The following is a 24046-nucleotide window of genomic DNA, read 5'->3' as shown; positions in this document are numbered from 1 at the left end:
CATATAAACAAATAAAAGATTTAAAAAATAATAAGAACTAGATAAACATTATCATTATCATCATTAGACAAATAATAGATTTAAAAAAATAAGAACTTGATAAACATTATCATTATCATCATTAAGCAAATAAAAGATTTAAAAAAATAAGAACCAGATAAACATTATCATTATCATTATCATCATTAAACAAATAAATGATTTAAAAAAATAAGAACTTGATAGACATTATCAGCATGGTATATAAACATAAAGAATTTTTTAAAAATAAATAAGATAAGAACTTGATAACCATATCCTCACCGTATAAAATATTTGATTTCACCTTCAAAAGTTATAACTTGATTACCACATCCTCACCCTACGAAATTTGACAAGTTCTAATCAATGTTTTATAAACCGGTTCAAACGGCAGGTTGTACCAGTTGAACCGTCCGGTAGGATCAGTTAAACCGCCGGTACACCCGGTTGAACTGTCTGATACACCCGGTTAAACTGTTTCTGAGTCAAATCCGGTAAGGTATAAAAACCCTATTTTAAAACATTGGTTCTAATTATAACTTCCTTTTTTGAATCTAATTTCATTTCACCTTCAATTTTTCTAAATTAAACTAACTCAAACTTGTATTTCAGAATTTCAAAATTTCTAATTAAGAAGCCAAATTGATTAATCAAGTGAAGAGAAACCAAAACTTAAAAAAAAAAGACATATAAATCATTAACCATAGAACGAAAAACTCAAAAAACCACATCAGAAAATAAACTTATGTCATATTTATATCTTCGTCAATTAACCAACTTCAACAACTTTTTATGAGGAACATCAAACACACTATAACTTTGCCTCAATTTTTTTCTTCAGGAAATTGTAAACATAATTGATCAAGAACCTTTTCCCAATTGAAGACCCCTCCCTCGACACAATCTCGTGCTCCCCCACCAAATGCACGACTCCAGATCGCCAAGCCTTGTCTAGTTTCACAACATCCTCATCTGCTAAATGAACTTGTTGTGGTTCGGTTCCATAATCATATTGGATGTAATTCGTCAAACGTTCAATCAAATGACTCCTTTTCATTGCGTACATTCGTGTACCCATACCTCATGACACACCTAAAAACATACAACTCGTATTGGAGGAGCCCTATCCCACATCGAAAGAATAAGACCTTCCGGTTGTATTAATAAGATCTTGGGTTACTCCCTCTATCACCAATTGGTTTTAGAGTGGAACCCCATAGACTTTAATATGGTATCAGAGCCACGGCTCTATGTCAGCTCCGGTTAAGGCCACGTGTACACCTCTTGATAGACCGGGTTACACGTGCGGGAGGGTATTGGAGGAGCCCTATCCCACATCGAAAGAATAAGACCTTCCGGTTGTATTAATAAGATCTTGGGTTACTCCCTCTATCACCAATTGGTTTTAGAGTGGAACCCCATAGACTTTAATAACTCGTTTGGCTTCACTCTTCTGAACAAGAACCGCTCTTCGGGTGCCACCCTACTAACTGGCAACGACTTGATTATGCAACTTTAAGTGTGTACGTGTATGTACAAATAATGACTAAAATGTTACATTTGAGTATTAATTAGTTGATTTTTTTAAACAAACGTGTACCCTACCAAAGTTTTAAAAATGGAGGGAACATACGCAACAAGAAGATTATGAAATTTATTTAGCTTTTCTAGGAAAAACAATGTAAATATACAATGTTTTATTTTTTAGTTTTGATGATATTATAATATTATTACGTGTTATCTGATTATGTATTTTAATCACCATGTCTTATTTTTTTAATGTTCTCTGACTCGACCCAAAAATTATAACGTCTGGTTGTTCGCCGAAAATAAGTGACCTCATAAAAAAATTTGGTTCCACCTAGGGTGTTCAAAAAATCCGGATCCGAAACCGAAATATCCGAGAGTCCGCATCCGAATATCTGAAATTTTGGATATCCTAAAATCCAGATATCCGAAAACCGGAAAATCCGAATTTTCAGATTCGGATATAAATTCCAAAAAATTTGGATAAACTCATATACGAAAACTATTTTTTTAATAAATATATATAGTATATGAGTATTATATTTATTTTGAAATATATTAAAAAATAGTAAATAATCGGATTCGGATGTTTATTTATGAATGCTTTTAGTTTTCAATGTTGGAGTTTCTTTGTACATTAGGGAACCAAGGGTGTTAAAGATTGGATTATCCTTCAGATATTCGGATAATGAATATTAATATCCGAATTTATAAAAAAAATAAAAAAATCCGTTTCGTGCATAAACCTATTTTGGATTTTTCCAAATTTCTTACCATAAGCATTGCCTATCTTTTCGGTAGTTAAGAACATAGCAATAACTAAAACACAACCAATCATTATAAGGTAATTCATTTCCGGTATCTAAACTTGTCCTTCGTACTTGTCTTGTCTGAACTATGTAAGACTAGAACGCGAGGAAAACATCCTAGCAAAAGCGACTGTTTGATGATGGATATCATAGCCTGACTTGCTATAATTGCCGCTATGACATCCATTACGAACATCGACCAGTACAAGGCACTTGGAAGCGACTTATAAAACGTGTCTGCAACTTGATCGATATTGTTTCTCAGCCACGCCGCCTGACCGCTATATGCTGTGATTACAGCTGGATAAACTACACATCCCATGCTTATTTGTATTAATTTGACCGTAAAGTGTCCAAGATCAGCAAAGATAGCCGCGGTTCCTGTTAGATATTATATAATCTACAAGGCTAAAATCGTAACAAAACAAAATCATTAGTTCTAAGTTGTACCTGTAATGGAAAGAGAACCAGACAGAAAGGATGGGGGCAAAAGCGTAGTCAACTGTATTAGTTCCGAATCTTTGGACCGTGAATGAAGCTATCAAGATCATTACAGATAAAATGGCTGCACAGATCCATTTCCAAGATGTTAAAAAATTGTGTTTTATTTCTTTTTGAAGACATACAGCAAATGCGAGCATATTTCTCCAGACGTTGCGGAAAAATCCTTCGGGATTTGCATTCTCCTCCGGCAATGGTGGTGCACCATTGATATCAATCAGTACAACAGCATTCTCCTCCGGCAGTGGTGGTGCACCATTGATATCAACCAGTACACCAGCATTCTCCTCCAGCGGTGGTGGTGCACAGCTGAGATTAATAGCGGCAAACACAGCAGCGTAAAGAGTGTTGAGATATTGACAAAAGCTATTGAACATAATTTAGACTTAGTGAAATGATCGGAATAGAGGAAGTGATAGTAAATTGAAGATGATCTAGTTTGATGTTAAAGGTCTTTTTCTTATTAAATTCTGCCTCGAATTCATGCCCAAACAAAGTCACTTAAAGACAATGATCATATCTAGCAAATCTTAACAAATCAGGGTTCACGGTTGAAAACGTGCCGGTGTTCACTGCTTTAGGATCTATCATCACACTTCATATTTATGCACATAAGTTTCATAAAACCTGCAAAGCAATTAAAAACTAATAAAAGAAAATTAAAAAATCAAACGATATAGTTAAAATAGAAACAAATAAATAACTTATCAAACTCACCAGTTTCAAGATCCGGTGATTTGTGAAAGAATAAAAATATAAAATTGTAAAATAAAATGGATCGCCAAATAAAACAAAGCAGCAGCAGTCGTCTTAGGATAAAAAGGGATGGGGAGATAGTCAAAGGAAGATGTTGGAATAGGTGGTCTCGAAACAAAATAGAATAATAAATTAACCAATGATTATTTTGTTCCAAGCCACCTATTCTAGCACCTTCCCCGAACCTTGTCTCCCTTTCCCTCTATCCCACTTTTTTTACAAACGAAAAGAATGGTAAAAAGGTCGCCGGAAAAACTAAGATCGGAAACTATTCCGGCAAACTTTCTGAATTAGATCACCGGAATGGAGGAGATTTGAAAAGGTATACATATATCTAATAAGGGGTTGAGGTTTTATAGGCGATTGTTGAAGGTTGTTTAGGGTTTGGGTGTGGTAAAAAGGTAATTTCCCAATAAAAGATTATCGAAATAGTAGAATATATATTTTATTGAATTTATTTGCTATGAAAAGCGGAGATTTTTCCAAGAAACGTCAACTTCTCAAACTATGTATTTTAATCACCATGTCTTAATTTTTTAATGTTCCCTGACCCGACCCAAAAATTATAACGTCTGGTTGTTAGACATTAGACGTCGAAAATAAGTGACCTCATAAAAAAATTTTGGTTCCACCTAGGGTGTTCAAAAAAATCCGAATCCGAAATATCTGAAAATCCGCATCCGAAATATCTGAAATTGTGGATATCCGAAATTCCAGATATCCGAAAACCGGATAATCCGAATTTTTAGATTCGGATATAAATTCCAAAAATTTCGGATAATCTGATATCCGAAAACTATTTTTTAATAAATATAAATAGTATATGAGTATTATATTTATTTTGAAATATATTAAAAAATAGTAAATAATCGGATTCGGATGTGTATTTATGAATGTTTTTAGTTTTCAATGTTGGAGTTTCTTTGTACCCTAGGGAACTAAGGGGGTGTTTGGGGTTGATTTTTGAAAATAGATTATGCGTTTTGAATAATCAGAATCAGATAATTAGCTGTAACAAAACGTGCTGCAGTAAGATAGTGTTTGGATTTGATTATGTTGTTTGATATCATAACAATCAGATAATCAACATTGTTTGGATTTGATTATGTTGTTTGATATCACAATAATCAGATAATCAACTATTTGAGTGTTTGGCAAGTATATATATTTCAAAAAATAAATAAGTGAAAACGTAAAAAATCAGTTTTTTGATTATCACGTTTTCCTGCAGCAAGGGGTGACCTACTTATGGATTATCACGTTTTGAACTCTACAAAACGTAAAAATTCACTTTTTATTATTTTTTTACCAAACACTCAAAATAGATTTTTTGCGATTTCAAAACACAATAATCAAATAATCAGGTTGAAAACGCAATCCCAAACACCCCCTAAGAGTGTTAAAGATTGGATTATCCAGTTTTCGAATATTCGGATAATGAATATTAATATCCGAATTTATACAAAAGTTAAAAAAATCCGTTTCGTGCATAAACCTATATTGGATTTTCCAAATTTCTTACCATAAGCATTGCCTATCTTTTCGGTAGTTAAGAACATAGCAATAACTAAAACACAACCAATCATTATAAGGTAATTCATTTCTGGTATGTAAACTTGTCCTTCATACTTGTCTTGTCTGAAGTATGTACGACTTGAACGCGAGGAAAACATCCTAGCAAAAGCGAATGTTTGATGATGGATATCATAGCCTGATTTACTATAATTGCCGCTATGACAGCCATTACGAACATCGACCAGTACAAGGCACTTGGAAGCGACTTATAAAACGTGTCTGCAACTTGATCGATATTGTTTCTTAGCCATGCCGCCTAACCGCTATATGCTGTGATTACAGCCTAATAAACCACACACCCCATGCTTATTTGTATTGATTTGACCGTAAAGTGTCCAAGATCAGCAAAGATAGCCTCGGTTCTTGTTAGATATTATATAATCTACAAGGCTAAAATCGTAACAAAATAAAATCATTAATTCTAAGTTGTACCTGTAATGGAAAGAGAACCAGACACAAAGGATGGGGGCAAAAGCGTAGCCAACTGTATTAGTTCCGAATCTTTGGACCATGAATGAAGCTATCAAGATCATTACAGATAAAATGGCTGCATAGATCCATTTCCAAGATGTTAAAAAATTGTGTTTTATTTCTTTTTGAAGACATACAACAAATGCGAGCATATTTCTCCAGACGTTGCGGAAAAATCCTTCGGGATTTGCATTCTCCTCCGGCAGTGGTGGTGCACCATTGATATCAACCAATACAACAGCATTCAACAGAGCAGTGTAAAGACTGTTGAGATACTGACAAAAGCTATTGAACATAATTTAGACTTAGGTAGCGTTCGTTTCATGGAATGGAATGGAATGGAATTAGGAAGTTTTTCTTTGTAAAATTGATCTTGGTTGGGGGAGGGAGGAATTTGAAATCCCATGAATTTCTTTAATCAATGAAATTTGTGACTATTTCAACATTCCTTAGAAATCCTTCACTCTAATGAAGGAATGGAATGGAATGTTGAAATAGTCACAAATTTCATTGATTAAAGAAATTCATGGGATTTCAAATTCCTCTCTCCCCCAACCGAGATCAATTTTACAAAGAAAAACTTCCTAATTCCATTCCATTCCATTCCATGAAACGAACGCTACCTTAGTGAAATGATCGGAATAGAGGAGGTGATAGTAATTGAAGGTGATCTAGTATGATGTTAAAGGTCTTTTTCTTATTAAATTCTACCTCGAATTCATGCCCAAACAAAGTCACTTAAAGACAATGTTCATATCTAGCAACACAACAAGAAACGTCAATTTCTCAAACTAATGATTATGTATTTTAATCACCATGTCTTATTTTTTTAATGTTCCCTGACCCGACCCAAAAATTATAACGTCTGGTTGTTAGAAATTAGACGTCGAAAATAAGTGACCTCATAAAAAAAATTTGGTTCCACCTAGGGTGTTCAAAAAAATACAGATCCAAAACCGAATTCGAAATATCCGAAAATCCGCATCCGAAATATCTGAAATTGTGGATATCCGAAAATCCAGATATCCGAAAACCGGATAATCCGAATTTTCAGATTCGGATATAAATTCCAAAAATTTCGAATAATCCGATACCCGAAAACTATTTTTTTAATAAATATATATAGTATATGACTGTTATATTTATTTTGAAATATAGTAAAAAGTAGTAAATAAACGGATTCGGATGTGTATTTATGAATGTTTTTAGTTTTCAATGTTGGGGTTTCTTTGTACAATGGGGAACTAAGAGATCGGATTATCCAGTTTTCGGATATTCGGATAATGAATATTAATATCCGAATTTATAAAAAAAATCCGTTTCATGCATAAACCTATATTGGATTTTCCAAATTTCTTACCATAAGCATTGCCTATCTTTTCGGTAGTTATGAACATAGCAATAACTAAAACACAACCAATCATTATAAGATAATTTATTTCTGGTATGTTTTACATGTGGAGAGAGAAAGTTAACAAATATAGGATATTCCCTTTATGCCTTAATTTAATTTTATTCCTCCAAAACTAATATAAACTCTTCGTATCTAAGATGAATGGACTAGAATTCTTCTCACCATTCTTATTTATTTTTCACTTTGTATTTGCCTTTGTATTTGATCCTAACCCTTGTAAACAATCCAAGTTCAACCTTAACATTGGCGCAACTTAGTGAACAGTGCATGATTAAAAAACCTTTGTAAAACCTAAGAAATTTAAAAGATATTATATTAATAGGAAAAAGATAGAATTACAAAGATTGTACTTTATGGTCGATACTGTCCTGAGAGGCCATTGAGAAATTTATTGGGGGCCTTCCTAGGCAAATCCAAGACATGGTCTTGGGTAGTAATCCAACCGTTCTTGTAAATGAGATCGAAGCCGAACCTCTCCATAAGAACAACAAATGGAAGGCTCAGAACTTCGTTGTCACTACCTCTGTTGCTCCTATGAACCAAGGTGTTCTTGTTGGTCAAGCTCTAGCCAAGAGACAATATGGGGGCAATTTTCCTCTATGCAACACGTGCGGGTAACATCATCCTACTTTTTTTAAACGGCAAGGAACGGCGTGTCAACTACCATGACACCGGGCGCTGTGGCCAAGGTTGACTACTCGACTGCCGCCAACCCTTGGCTCTCCGAGATGCGCGGAAACCCGACCTCCACCCGCCCGAAGGCACGACAGTGCAATAATCGGTAAAACATCGCCTCCCATCCAAGACGAACCGGCGCCACCCGTATTCGCCCTTCACCTAGATGTCGCAGAAAATAACGGGGAGAGCGGGAGTCGAATATGGGTCACAAGGAACACCAAGTCTTTCCCCAACCACTCCACCACTACCTCATTGGCAACATCACCCTACTTAATTACCTTGTTGCTTATGTAATTTTCCTGAGGGTCGATGTTTTAACTCCTTAGGGTTTTTAATAAATTACACATTTTAAAGTGGTGTTTGGTAACCTTATAATGATTCCATCAAGAGGGTACATCTAAATCAGTCGACATTAATTGTGTTTGGTTTGCTAACATGATACCTCTGAATCAATTTGTAAACCTTTTACCCATTAAGTTTCAAATGATACTGAATGAAGATTTTACCCCTTTACGGCTTTACCCATCTACCTGTGTTCATAACCCTCATCCGGCCACTCACGCACCACCTCCTCGACCCACCACCACCCGTGAAGGGGTATGGTCCCAGATCTCGCGTCAGCATCGACCGCGAGTGACCATTACCCTTATCAAAACCCCCACTAGCTAACAACCCACTTATGCCCATGCGGGAACGCATCGACACAAGGGTTGAATCCAATCTATCTAGTAACAAAGGAGGACTTACATGGAACAGGAGAACGGTAGAGTGATGCGACATAGCATCACATCTGGTGTACGAAAACGGAAGTATTCACAGCGACGCGGCATCGCACCGCGTCCAGTGAACACTTCTATCAATACAGGAAAGCCTTACCTTAGGCATAGAAGGAGATGAACGTAGTGGTACGGCTGACACCGCACCATACGGACATTTTCGTCACGACAAGGGATGCAGGCAAGACGACGATGCGGCTAGCACCGCATCTCGCGTATTCCTTGATCACAAGTAGGAGACGCGGTAACTTCAGATGTTACCGCACGTAGCGATGCGGCTTGCACCGCATCCTATGTACTCAAGCAAGTGGTACTGACACCACAGTGCAAGTGGCACCAATGACAGTTACCTGTCAGAGCTACGTAAGCAATGGACTGACGTGGCGTAACCTCCATAACCGACGGGCCTGACACACCTGAAAAGGGGCAGCACGTCGTCAGTCCATCCATCATCATCCTCCTCCACTCCTCGGCTATAAATACCAACCCCAAACCAGGTTTGAGGTATCTTCTCACAACTCTCTCACTACTACTACTATCTTACTTTGCTTCCCAAGCAAACTACTGATTCTCACGCCGGAGAGTGGTAACAAGGAGCACCCCCCACCCCATCCTCCTTGTTACGAGTCACGGCTTGTTTCCTTGTGCAGGAGATCAACCACCGGTGATCCAGCCAGCGATCCTCGAGAGGAAGGGATTAACCCTTCTTGACGAGACCAGTGAGTTAACCTTGCCCGGTTAACCATTGTTTCATCATTGGCGCCCACCGCTACTCTTAGCATTTTCTAAATCATCCTTTTTCCTCTCTCACGATCATGACTGATCACCAAAACAATACTGCGGATAACCAAAATCCTCCAATCCCAAACCCGGTAGGGGTCAATGCCTCGACCTCCCAACCCGGACACATTGGCACGTCCACACAAAGGAGCCCCTCCTTTATGTTCGGACATGACTTATCACAGTTCCCATCTGTGATCCCACCAGGCACGACCATTCATGCCTGGTACGAGCAGCAGGCAGCTACGCTGACTGCAGCATACAACCGCGCTTGTACTGAAGCGAATATACGAGCTGGGCTTCCCCCAGCACCGCACACCCCTGTCGAGCGTATTTTACAATACGACGGCAGGATCCATTCACGCCCGGCTTCAAGAAGCCGGCGTGAAGAAAGGGGATCGTCTTACTGTTCGGTCCACACCCTCAACGAGGATGATTCCTCATACGGGTCCCACACCAGAGGACCGGTACACACCCGCCTTGGCCCCCATGGCGAGGACAGGAGGCGATCAACCTCCAGACGCGGCCCCGGCATTCAGAGCCGATTGGGCCCACAACCATACACCGAAGGGTACGGTCATACCGACCCTGACGACCATAGCTACCGCGGTGATTCACACGACACCAGTAGCAGACCGGGAGGACGCAACTATGTTCCTCCCAGTCACCCCCGCAACACATACCTTAGGGCGGCAAAGCGCCCTGCAAACGAACCATACAGGCCAAAGGCAGCGGCCGAAAATTCCAAGTTCGGCACGCGGATTGCCAACGCCCATGTCACCACGACAAAATTCCCATTCAACGTTGGGAAATACAATGGTTCGACCGACCCGGACGACCACATGAACGTCTTCATGGGCGCGGGCATCAACGGCCAGTGGGATGAACCCACTTGGTGCAATTTTTTCCCCCAGACCCTTACGGGCCTGGCCAGGGCATGGTTCGATTCTTTGCCAGTGGGATCACTGGATTCATTCGAGGACTTGCGCAGCAAGTTCCTCGCACATTTTTGCCAGCAGCGACGCCACGAACGAGACTCGTGTGACGTCATGAACATCTGGCGAAGGAACGACGAATCGCTCGAAGCATTCGTCGTCCGTTATAATAAAGAGTGCCTGGAGATAGGTGACGTGGCAGACCAGATGGCACGAAACCACTTCATCCAGGCCGTCAAAAACAGAGAGATGATCATGACCATCTCTGGCAAGGAGGGCTTGCCCAAAAAATGGGAAGATGTCATGACTGCGGTCAAGAAATACGCCCAGACACAGCGGTCACTCGAACCGCATGTGGCAAAGGCAAAACCCCAAGCCGAAACATCCCAACAAGGGTCCAGGCGTAACAATAAACGCAATCGGGGCGTTGGAAATCGCGACATTTCCAAACCATACTTCCCGCAAACCAACACGTTCGACCCAAAGAACTACAACCCCGCCCGAGACAATCGGGCGTCCAAGAAAGAATCTCGGGACCGCAACTGGACCGAGATCACCATGTCGCCAAGTGAGGTCCTCCTTGCGGACCCACAGTTCTTGCGACCGGCCCAACCAATGAAGTCCAAGAAAAATCAGGACCTCACACTCTACTGTGAGTACCACAAGGACTCGGGCCACACCACCAACAGCTGCATCAGTCTCCGACTGGAGATTGAGCGCGCCTTGAAGGAGGGGAAACTGCAACATCTTTTGCCAGGTGGGCAAAAACCCACCAAGCGCATTACCCCTCACGGCGAAGGTACCTCCTCCGGGAAGCGAACCATGCACGTGGCTTCCACCCACATGATCCACGGAGGCAAGGGCAGGCCGCGAAAAGCGGCAAGAAGGCCGGAATGTGACTGGAAGGACGAGCAAGTCGTCTTTCCAAAAGTACGAGGCGGATCGCGCGATAGGCGCGCCGTCGTCATTTCAGGCCAACTGGCACACTACTGCACCGAGCGTCTATTCATCGACCCGGGCAGTACATCTGATATAATCTACGAACAATGCTTCAACCAGTTCGACCAGGAGGACAAAGATCGGTTGCAAGCAGTAGATTACCCGTTAACCGGGTTCGCAGGGGAAACGGTCTTTCCCCTAGGCCAGATTACTTTTCCTGTGCGTCTTTCCAGCGGAAACCGCACACGGACAGAGGAGGTAAACTTCATGGTTTTACCTCACACCTCCAGATATGACGTACTCCTCGGGAGAGAATCCCAAGGAGATTTCAATATGATTACGTCGGTCCCCCACTCTGCGGTTGGTTTCCCAACCGAATCGGGGGTCGCGATAATCTATGCCCGCAGGGACGTCATGATGTCGGACGAAGTACGTCCGACCAAGGTCGCAAGGCCCACCCCCAATGACCAACCAGAAAAATGGTTTCTCAACGCGAGATACCCAGAACAAAAGGTCACATTGGGTTACGCCTTGTCCCCGACCACCAAAGCGCAATTAAAGCAGCTCCTCTTCAGGAACCAAGACATCTTCGCGTGGACACCCGCAGACATGACCGGGGTCCCACGTGATATTGCGCAACATCACTTGAATACCATGCCAGGTATCAAGCCAGTGATCCAAGGCCAACGCCACCTTGGGTCAGCTAAAAATCAGGCGATGCAAGAGCAGATCGAAGAACTGCTCTCCGCAGGCATCCTGCGGGAAGTCAAATACCAGAATTGGTTGTCCAACCCAGTCATGGTAGAAAAACCGTCCGGGGGCTGGCGCATGTGCGTCGATTACAAAGACCTTAACAAAGCCAGCCCCAAGGATTGTTACGCGCTTCCAGAAATCGACGAAAAGGTCGATAATCTCGCACCATTCAGGTGGAAGTGTTTCCTCGATTGCTACAAAGGATACCATCAAGTACAAATGGCAATCGAGGATGAAGACAAAACGGCATTCCGGACTCCTACCGGAAATTACTGCTATACAAAAATGCCGTTTGGGTTGCGCAACGCGGGCTCAACCTACCAAAAGTTGATGAACGACACTTTCCGCGGCCAAATAAGCAAAAGTGTCGAAATCTACATGGACGACCTGGTCGTCATGAGCATGGAAGAAGATACCATGCTCACAGATATCGAAAGAACATTCCAAACTCTGCGAAGCGTTAACATAAAGCTCAATCCAGGGAAATGCTCGTTTGGAATGGAAGAAGGCAAATTCCTTGGGTTCATCGTGACTAAAGATGGATTCAAGGTGAACCCGGAGAAGGTCCAGGCGATCGAGCGCATGCCATCGCCCTCATCGATGAAGGATATGCAACGGCTAGCCGGCAGGCTAGCGGCACTCAACAGATTCTTAGCCAACCACGCAGCTAAGTCTTATCCGTTCATCAAGACACTGCGGAGCTGTTCAAAGAAAGAACAATTCCAGTGGACCGCAGAGGCTGAACAGGCCTTCCGGGAAATGAAGGAGTGTTTGATACAACTCCCAACTTTAACCGCACCACGCAAAGATGAGCCACTCATACTATACCTATCCGCCGCGGACAACGCGGTGGGTGCGGTACTAATTGTGGAGCGAAAGGGGGTTCAAACACCCATCTACTACATCAGCAAGATGCTCAACGACCCAGAGACGAGGTACTCAATAATGGAGAAATTGGTGCTAGCACTAGTGCACGCTTCAAGATGGTTGCGAAGCTACTTCGTAAACCACGTCATCACAGTGCTAACCAATTACAGGATCGGCCCGATCCTCTCCAAACCCGACATCTCTGGGCGATTAGCGAAATGGGCCATCGAGCTGGGCGCGCACACGATACATTATAAACCGCGCCCCGCGATTAAAGGCCAGATCTTAGCTGATTTCGCCGCCGAAGTACCGGTGAATCGCATCCAAGAATGCGAAGAAGCACAAACTCCTGCACCAACGCCACCCTCCTCAGAGACATGGGCACTCTTCACAGATGGTGCCTCCAACGATGAAGGAGCGGGTGCAGGTCTGCGACTCGTCAGCCCCGACGGCCAAGAACTCACATATGCAATCCGCCTCGAATTCAAAAGCACAAATAACGAGGCAGAATATGAGGCTCTGTTAGCAGGGCTACGTTTAGCAGTCAAAATCGGCGTGCAACATCTGGAAGCCCACGTCGACTCTTTGTTAGTTGCAGGCCAAGTACGCGGCGACTATGCCGCAAAGGGGGATATCATGATCCTCTACCTCGAGCAAGTCCTGCAACTAAAATCCAAATTCGCTTCATTCAATATTCGCCATATTAATCGAAGCGAGAACAAGTCCGCAGATGCACTATCAAAACTTGCATCTACCAGCTTCCAACACTTGGCAAAGGAGATACGCATCGAAATCCTGCAAAATCCTTCGGTACCCCTGCGCCAAGTCAACGTCATTCAATACGGTTCAACATCATGGATGACACCTATTATCGCATATCTACAATCCGGTGTGACTCCCGAAAGCAAATCAGAAGCACGCAAACTACAATACAAAGCGTGCCACTATCAGATGGGAGACGGTATCTTATACCGCAAGTCATACCTCGGGCCACTACTACGATGCGTCAACCCCCAGGATGCCACATACCTCATTCGAGAGATACACGAGGGCATATGTGGCATACACGCTGGGCCACGCATGGTAGTGCATCGACTGTCAACGTCATGCTCCAAAAACCTTGCGGCCAAAAAACAACTTAGTCCCCGTCACAACCGCATGGCCCTTTCAGAAATGGGCAATTGACGTTGTGGGACCTTTCCCTGATGCTCCAGGTGCGGTTAAATTTATCATAGTGGCGGTTGATCACTTCACCAAATGGGTAGAAGCAAAACCACTCGCCTCAACCACTGCTATGATAACAAGAAAATTCATTTGGGAACACATCATCTGCCGTTTCGGGTTACCAATGTGCATTGTCACCGATAACGGCACCAACTTCGCTGCCGACGAATTTCAAAAATGGCTAGAGGAACTACACATTGAGCACATATTCTCCTCAGTCGCACACCCGCAAGGGAACGGCCAAGTCGAGAGTATCAATAAAAGCCTAGTCGAAGGGATCAAGGCACGGTTGGGAACGGCCAGGCGTGGCTGGGTCGATGAACTCCCAAGTATCTCATGGGCTCACCGCACAAGCCCAAAAACAAGCAATGGGGAAACACCCTTCAGCCTAGTCTACGGTTCAGAAGCGGTGATCCCCGCAGAAGTAGGTCTCCCCTCTCCTAGAATGTTGGCTATTGGAAAACTAGACAACAACATAGAACGCAGGATCGATTTGGACCTCTTGGAAGAAAGGCGCGAAAACGCTGCCATTAACGAGGCCAAATATAAATCCAAACTTGAAAAGTACTACAACGCGCGCGTCCGCGTTTGTACTTTCAACCCAGGAGACTACGTCCTACGCGACAATGAGGCATCTAATGCCGAGCGCCCAGGCAAACTCGCCCCCAAGTGGGAAGGACCCTACCTCATCCACGAGGTCTTAGGGAAAGGCGCGTACAGATTGCAAACACTAGAAGGCGAACCTATCGCACGCACATGGAATGCACAACAGCTTCGACGCTGTTATATGTAAGCCATGTTCTTACATTTCTCTATGTAACCTATCGGGCCGCAGGCCATTTGCAAATAAATAAATAAGCAATTTTCTACATTATTGTTTGTTATTACTATTACAAATGCGTGTTCCACTTTGCGGTATCCCAAAAACAGATTGGCAAAATCTTCATTCGTGATACCCATACAAAGTGGCAACTACACACAAATATTGTAATAGGCCAGCAAAAGGCAAAAAGACTTGCATGTTTATCCGGCCGGATACACAAGTTTTTGTTAAACACTTAACACAATTCCTGAGCCCAAAAAGGCAAACAATGGAATTGACGCGGACTCATACGACAAGGGTATGGAGTACACTCGACCCCATTCACAAATGGGTAGAGTTCCGGTAATATAAGCTTTTACAAAGTTTAAGCAATTCTAAAAACCCTCACACGGTAAATAACAGAATTGATGCATACCCATACAACAAAAGTATGGAGTATACTTGACCCCGTTCATAAATGGGTAAAGATTACGCATACACACGTTCAGACATGCAAGAATTAAAAACACTTGTACAAACTGAACAAAGAAACTTTATATTCAAAAAATTCAAGTATCCACATGATGCTTACGGAATTTACATAAAGTTCCTATTCTATACAAGAGGAATACAAAAAAGGAGGCACATTCGCCAACCTAAACCCTATTTTGTACCGCTGGTCCCCGCGTCTCCTCCGGCACCACCAGCGGGTTCTTCCTCTTCCACATCAGGGTAAAGCATCCGCAAGCGGTCAACATAGTCCGCAACCTCCAAACACTCGTCCAGCTCCCCTACACAGGCAAGGGGCGTGTCATAAAAGGAGGCTACGGCCGCTTTCAGACGACCCTCGGTATCCACATCACGGAACCCGGATGCCTGATCAGTATAACCGCCTGCGGATAATACATTGATATGCCCAATGCAGCGGTTAAAACCAGCCTTGAAGCCAGCCTCGCGCGCACGTTCCTTGACCAGGTCCAATCCAGATGAGGTCTCAGGGGCATTCATTATAGCCTCGACAATCTGCAATAAAAAGATCATAAGTCTTGAATGCTAATCCAAGCAAACGTAAAGGCAAAGGATACTTACACGCGCGATGCCGTGAGTCCGCAACCACTCACGGTCAGCTTCCAGTTGGTTAAAAGAGGACACCAAGGCATTCTTGGCCTCAGCAACAGCGTCAGCCCGCTTCTCCGCAGCGGACACGCGGGTAGTAAGGTCCGTAACTGCGACCTCCCGGGCCTGAACCTCAGCCTGTTACAAGAACAGCAAACAGTTCACTCGGTGAATATTTTCAAAACAATAAAGACGAAAGCAACAACGTTAAAGAAACGTACCTGCAGGCTTTCAACAACTTTGCCTAAACGAATGCGCTCCGCATTCGCCTCTTCAAGAGCTTTAGAAGCACGGCTCTCCTTCTCCGCGGCCTCTTCAAGGGCCTTTGAGGCACGAGCCCCGGCTTCTTTGGCCTCTGCAAGCGCCTTCAGGGCGTCGGCCTTCGCCTGCAGCGCTTTCACAGAAACGGCCTCAGCCGCAGCCTTTTCCTGGCTCAAGGTAGCATTCGCTGCCTTAGCATTGGTCAGCTCCTGCCGAGCATGAAACAGAATGTCATTCTGCTTAGCCCACGATGCATTCCACTTCTTGCGCTCATTGGACATTTTTTCATTCCAACTTTTGCGCTCATCAGCAAGAAGTTTAGCAAGGGTACGCACCTGTTTTAGCTGGGCAGCGGCAGCCCATTCCGAAGTCTGCTTCTGCTTCTCAAAAGCAGCTTTATCCTTCTCGAGCTGCTCCGCACCCGCACGAGCAGCCTCGACCAACTTCTCGGCTTCCGCCCGCATACGAGCAGCCTCCTCCTCGCGGCGGCCCAGCACCTTATAATCTTCCAAAATGGCATTAGCCACGATGGAAGTACCTACCAGCATTGACGAGAGCTGGTTTACACGCAGCTCTCGGGGTGCGGCACGGGCACGCTCAACTTCAAAAGGGGTGCCCAGACCACCCAGAATCTCCTTGCAGGCCGCAGGGTCATTTGAGATATCATCCCCCTGCATAACAGTCCAGGGAGGTCGGTGATACACCATACTGCGACCCGGGGAGTATGTGCGGTAGTAATACTCCAATTCAGACTCCCCAGGCTGAATCGGAGGCCCGTCGTGACCCGCATCACCAGCAGACGAGCCGCTACCTTTCTCCCCAGCAGGAGACTTCTGCGGCTCAGCATCCTGCTGCCGCACCTCAGCATCAGACTTCTGCTTACCGGCATCTGAAAACCTTAAGTTCAATCCATCACCCTCATCAGGAGAGATTAGATTGTCAGAGGAGTCCACAGTATCAAAAATCCGGTCAACAGTCGTCTCCACCGTCTTCTCCAAAGGGGGATCACGAACTGGCCCAACAAAAGGGGCCACAGGCTCCTTGGGCGCGACCGTCTCTTTCGTTACACCCGCACCCGCGGCAGCGGTGTGCGGAGGAGACGCAGGAATGTCGAAAAAAGAATACCCCGCATCTCGGGATTCTGCAATACAAAGAGTATTCAATGAGTATTTCCCACCCATGGTACATACAAAACAAAGAAAAGGGATATACTTACCAGCAGCAACTGCAGGTTTCTTCTGCACCGGAGCAACTCTCCTGGTCTGCAGTCTCCGCCTCTTCGGTTCACCACCACCAGCAGCTTTCTGCTCTGGCCCCCTTTTCTCTCCAACAACGGGGGGAACCACAGCAGTTCCACCCGCGGCCGCACCACTACCTATAACACCCAAACCCTCAAGGGTGTCAGATACTACGACGTAATCGGTATATCCCCGAGAACAAGATTGATAGGTACCTGCGGCTTTGAAAACGGAAGAAGGGGCAGCTGAGCCTTCAACACTCCCCTTGCCACGACCCCGCACGGTCTTTTTTACCGTTTTCTTCTCCACGGTCTTTTTGGGGACGCGTTTCTCAAACTTCCCCAAATCCGCAAGGACACCTGGATTCACACAATCAACAGAACCAGTCAAAAAGATAAACTGAAAAAACTAATGCCACGTAAGACGTACCTCTTGCGTCTCCCGGAACCGGGACTTCCAGCACCGCTTTTGATGGTACGCGGAAGTTATTCAGAATTTCAAGGTTGAAACCTTTCTTCAGCTCAACCGCGATCAGTTCAACCTGGCCCTTGAAATCAGGCTCAAACATCCTCCACAAGCCAACCGCATCCGCTGATACATGCATGCAGGTTATTACAAAGGCTTAGGAAATAAGGAAAATAACAAAGGGTAACGAGCTTACCACCACCCTGTTCCCGCAACACGGGCCTTTCCTTCCTATCCGGTCTAGAGAGCATCATCCGCAATATCCACAGTTGGTCATTATCCAACTTCTTGAGTTCAATAGGCCGCAGCCTAGAGAACCAGTCCGCGGTCTTCGCGGAAGCAACAGGAATATCTTCATCGGAAACTCCAACATCGACATTCCTAAAAGACATGTTAGCATAGACCGCACAGGCTTTCACGTAGAAGAACCTCTTCTTCCAGCCTGTCACACCCTTAGGGGGTGTCATCAACTTCAGACTCCCATGCCTTTAAGTGAACGAGAAAAAACCGGTGTTCACCGTCAACTGGTAGAAACGCCGGAAATTCTCCACTGAAATGGGCAGGCCATGGGCACGGAATGTGTACTCAAAATTCCGAATTCGGAACATTCCGAAAGGACTAAGCTGGGAGATATGGAGGTGATAATACTCCAATACCTCCGCCACAAACACCGTCACCGGCAACCTAAGGTTGCCGTGGGTGAAAAAATCCGCCCACAAGGTTATATAACCGGCCGGAGCATCGGCACCGGTGTCCCCCACTTGTGGGTAAGTAGCATTCCAGTCTTTGGCCATCTGAACAGTGGCCATCAGGGTTTTAATACTACCTTTTGTCCACTTCAACACCGGTAACCCACCACCGGGAACATCAACATCATCATCCTCGTCTTCTTCCTCAGCCACTATCGGCTGTTCAGGGTTTTCACCCTCCACATTGTGTGGATTCGATGGTTCAGCCATCAAAAATATTCAAGAAACAAAAGATGGTGAACGGAAACACCAGCAACCTCACCGGAATTTCAGAAAAAATAGTCGGAGAAGACAGAACAGTTTCTCTCTCAAACGGCAAATTTTTTGAATTTTCGAACAAGTGAGGGGAAACCACGAACGGTTTCCCCTTATATACCCATCGCAATTAATGCGGAGGGAGAAAACGAATGATCACGTTCAAAAAGAGCGAATCATAGGACACCACGTGTCGAGCGCCGTTTCCGCTGACGGTTATCACGCGCGCGTGGCCGCCCACGCGCCTGACACAAGAGACGTTTACACTCTTCGCTACAGTGCATTTAATGCCTCGGGCAGTGCAAACGTCCTTTCATTTCAGCACATGCCAGGAAGATCTCACCAACTTCCACCAACTCACACGTGCGTCCAGCCACGTATACAACAAAAAGCGACTACATTATCCAATTATAAGCGGCATGCGGTTTCTCTGGTATACCGCACCATAACCCATACCGCATGTCGTTTTTTAACATACCCCTAAAAATAGGTAAAAACATATATCTTTACACTATAAGGGGGTATAATACCTATCCGCACTACCCACGAGCACACGTGGAATATGCGGCCTTCCCACACACGCACCCGTTCAGGTGTGTCAGATGCTCAGAACCAGCGCTGGCCGTTGGACTGAACCGCATCTCAGACACAGGGAAACTGCATTGCCTTCATTCTCTTCAAGCTTCAAATCCCTCCTGCCCGGTTCACAACCGTAGAGGGTACATGAACACCTTCTTTAACAAAAGGAAGGAAGGGTATGCACGCGAACGCACATCAGCAACCCTGTCTCCTGAACCTTCAAGAGCTACATCCGACCCACACCCACTTCGAGCAAATGTGGTAATACAAAACCACAGACACTCACGAGGAGCTACGGACATAACCATAGCTTCCGCAGAGTGGTTGCTACGGAAGAGCCAAGCTCACTCCACATCACCGAACAATGCTACTGCATGGCAAACTCGGTATTGGAGCGGGAAGGTAAGTGGCTACAAAACGAACGCAGAACAGCGCTCTAAATAAACTCTCGTCGAACAACAAGCGTCCGAACAGCGGTAACAAGTCTGCTTATGACTTTGTTAACCCGATTATGGGCCGCATAGAATAAACAATGGTGGGCATACCCTTGCCTATGACCATGTTTATTTACCCATAGTATGAATATACATTGTTCGACCAAACATGGCCAACAATTACGCAACGAGGTAACCGCAAAGAACATGCGGTTACTAGAGAGCTATGACGATAAACACGAAAACCCCACAAAATAGGGATTGTCGTCTCATAACTCGATGCTGAACATAGAGCTTGAGCAAAGCACTTGCAAGCATCAACAACTTTTTGATCCCAGTCTCAAAGATTGGTCCAAAAAGTTTCTTTTGTTCTTCATGCACCAATTCAGCAATTGGTATGAAGAAAAGCCCACCTTTAAAGGATGGGAAACCTCCACAGACCTTCGAACCACCATCTCAGAGGTTGGTTCGAAGTTTGTGCAGCATTACTAACAAGGTCTCCAAGAGACCTTCGGCACAACAACAGGTGGCAGACCACCTGATGACATAAATCGGCTGAGAATCTCGCATCAGACGAGTTTCCTTCACCGATACGGAAGAGGCGTCAGATGACCCTTCCGGACCTCCAGCTTCATTTACATACAGAAAAGACCACACATGGTCTAGGATCTTCTCCAGACTCCAAACTACCTTCCAAACACCATAGTCCAGTACTCCTCCCACATACACCTTGTATGTGGCAGCAACACTAGACTGGGGGGACTTGAAGGGGTATGGTCCCAGATCTCGCGTCAGCATCGACCGCGAGTGACCATTACCCTTATCAAAACCCCCACTAGCTAACAACCCACTTGTGCCCATGCGGGAACGCATCGACACAAGGGTTGAATCCAATCTATCTAGTAACAAAGGAGGACTTACATGGAACAGGAGAACGGTAGAGTGATGCGACATAGTATCACATCTGGTGTACGAAAACGGAAGTATTCACAGCGACGCGGCATCGCACCGCGTCCAGTGAACACTTCTATCAATACAGGAAAGCCTTACCTTAGGCATAGAAGGAGATGAACGTAGTGGTACGGCTGACACCGCACCATACGGACATTTTCGTCACGACAAGGGATGCAGGCAAGACGACGATGCGGCTAGCACCGCATCTCGCGTATTCCTTGATCACAAGTAGGAGACGCGGTAACTTCAGATGTTACCGCACGTAGCGATGCGGCTTGCACCGCATCCTATGTACTCAAGCAAGTGGTACTGACACCACAGTGCAAGTGGCACCAATGACAGTTACCTGTCAGAGCTACGTAAGCAATGGACTGACGTGGCGTAACCTCCATAACCGACGGGCCTGACACACCTGAAAAGGGGCAGCACGTCGTCAGTCCATCCATCATCATCCTCCTCCACTCCTCGGCTATAAATACCAACCCCAAACCAGGTTTGAGGTATCTTCTCACAACTCTCTCACTACTACTACTATCTTACTTTGCTTCCCAAGCAAACTACTGATTCTCACGCCGGAGAGTGGTAACAAGGAGCACCCCCCACCCCATCCTCCTTGTTACGAGTCACGGCTTGTTTCCTTGTGCAGGAGATCAACCACCGGTGATCCAGCCAGCGATCCTCGAGAGGAAGGGATTAACCCTTCTTGACGAGACCAGTGAGTTAACCTTGCCCGGTTAACCATTGTTTCATCAACCCGCAAAGTCAGTTGTGTTACTTGTTCATATTCTCTTACTCAGCCAAACCTCTTAATGACTCGGTACGTACCGTCGCAGAAGTTGGCAACCTGCCCCTAAATCTCTTGTTTCGCGTTGTTGACTTGGGTCCTTGTGAATCTTTTCAAGTCTTACATGTTATTCCCATGCGTGTAAGTTATCCCAATTCTTAGTGCAACATCCAATATTAGTTCCAATGGTAATATTTTTTTATAAGTAACTTGTCATTTTCATTTTTGTGTTTTGATCAGTTTTGCCGCTTTCATCCAAACTTTTTTTCCGCTTGAATGCTTTTACGTTGTGTTCCCAAGTTTTGTTAACAAAGGAAACAAAAGGATTCGGAAGGATATAAAAAAAAGTCTTGTTCCATTCCCCTTCTTTCCTCACCTTAATTCATTTTCTCTTCTTTTATTTCGTTTATTAAACTCGAGAACACAACGTTAGGGTTTTAAAAATTTTCCCATAATTACGTCATTTTCAGCAGCTTTGTTAACCACATAACATTCAGCTACGAATGATTTTCTTCAGATACAGGAATAACATAACGCCACATCTTAATAATGTCAGTGAGCGAGGTAACATAAGACACCCAAGGTGAAACAAGAAGAAAAAAACATTGATCAAACCTCCTCAAATATAACATATTATCTGATTATAAAATGAAGAGTAAATTACGTTTTTGGCCCCTGTGGTTATATCACTTTTACTATATTAGCCCAAAATAAGAATTTTTAACATATCTGCCACATGGTCTCTATAACTAACCATTTTGGTCCCAAAGTCTAATCATTTTGGCCCCTATGGTCTCTATAACTAAACATTTTGGCCCCTATGATCTCTAGACTTAGGAGCCAAAATGGTTAGTTATAAAGACCATGGGGCAGATATGTTAAAAATTCTTATTTTGGGCTAATATAGTAAAAGTGATATAACCACAGGGGCCAAAAACGTAATTTACTCTAAAATGAAAAAAAAAAAGTGTATTTAAAATGCATCAATTAATCAGCGGAATCAATGCCATCTGCAGGAGCAGCAGACTGTGTTTGAATTTGAGCACGAAACTCAGACAGTTGGTGCTGGTAATAGGCATGATATGGACCTTTACCATTCAGGAAATCAAATAACGGATTTCCAGCATTGCTAACACGGATGCATTCCTCAGTCCTAGGTCCGTTTTTTGCCACAAAGCTTGCGGTTGTGTTGAGTAAGATTCTGATGTCGAGGGGAAGTTGTGTAGTTTGGGCAGCTGACGCAGGGGCGGAATCAGCCATACTCCTGAAGTAACCCTGCAAAGAAATTATAAAAATATTAGTAAGATAACATACAAAAAGTAACAAAATATACCGGTTATGGAATTGGATTCATAAAAGCAACGGTAGACACATAAAATGGTCTATTTTGCCCATCAACCAACAAACTTTTACAAAATATAAATTTGAGGTCTGATGGTAAAAATCAAAGCATATAAGAACCAAGTGCACTACGAGCATAAATCCCATACTTAGTAAATCCCACCAATAGCAAAGCAAAAGTAGGGTCTGAGGACCCCGTAGGAACAGAGAGGCTGCTTCCAGACTACCGGCTCGATAGTAGTTATGCATCAAGCCTTGGACACAAAGCACATAACACTCAACATCGGGACAAAGACCAATTAGCGCATGTACCCTTTTGCCTTTCAGCTATCAACACCACCACATGATGCCTGATTAACCCTTCTCAGCTTCAGCTTTTAACGTTATTTTCACAAAATTAGTAAAATAACATTAAAATTAGTGCACTTTCACTTTTGCCCTGGCCCACACATATATGCATTATATGCGCATACCGCAAGCGGGGCGTAATATAAACTATAATTAGGTTATTTTCAAAAGAAACCAATCTACTAAATACAATGAAACTATCTATAAGGCACATGACTCAAGAGCCAAAACAGAGACTTACCACAACGCTCGACGACGGTAACTTTAGAGGTGCAGGTGTTTTGTCGCAGCAGGTAGGAGACGATTTAACAGATTAACAGAACAGGTGAGGAATTGAAGATTAACCAAACCGACGAATGAGGAGGGTATTGATATAACAGAAAGATTAACAGAAAAGGTGGTTATTTATTAGGTGGGCTAAGATTGGGCTGGGCTTAACACACGCATATTTCGAATTCATTACTATATATTTTGGTTATATTTATTTTTAAGTAAAGATATTTTGCACGGGATTGAACTCGTATTTTTACAACTTACTATGATTTAGGGTGGAAGGGGCACCATCGCCCATCGGTGACCCCTTCGGTGAGTGTGGTTTACCGAGCGGTGAGGTGGCGCCAGCACAAAATCGGTGAGCGGTGAAGGAGGTAAAAGGTGAGTAGTCACCAAGTGGGAATTTGCCATTCAAAGAAAA

General features: G+C 43.9%; 1 protein-coding gene across 1 annotated transcript; it reads right to left on the bottom strand.

The window, feature by feature from the left end:
* Positions 1–15367: 15367 nt before the first annotated feature.
* Positions 15368–18717, bottom strand: LOC118486608. Its single transcript, XM_035983168.1, has 8 exons — positions 18515–18717; positions 18105–18394; positions 17873–18034; positions 17659–17802; positions 17066–17346; positions 16748–16876; positions 15918–16070; positions 15368–15851 (listed from the first exon to the last, which is right to left on the bottom strand). Exons 1-8 carry the CDS (start codon positions 18715–18717, stop codon positions 15492–15494), a joined length of 1722 nt encoding a protein of 573 aa, XP_035839061.1. The 3' UTR covers positions 15368–15491.
* Positions 18718–24046: the final 5329 nt, after the last annotated feature.

Source organism: Helianthus annuus, chromosome 14, assembly GCF_002127325.2.
Source record: "Helianthus annuus cultivar XRQ/B chromosome 14, HanXRQr2.0-SUNRISE, whole genome shotgun sequence".
Classification (NCBI taxonomy): Eukaryota; Viridiplantae; Streptophyta; class Magnoliopsida; order Asterales; family Asteraceae; genus Helianthus; species Helianthus annuus.
The sequence above is the reverse complement of the archived record's forward strand: the minus strand, read 5'-3'. Positions and strand labels throughout refer to the sequence as shown.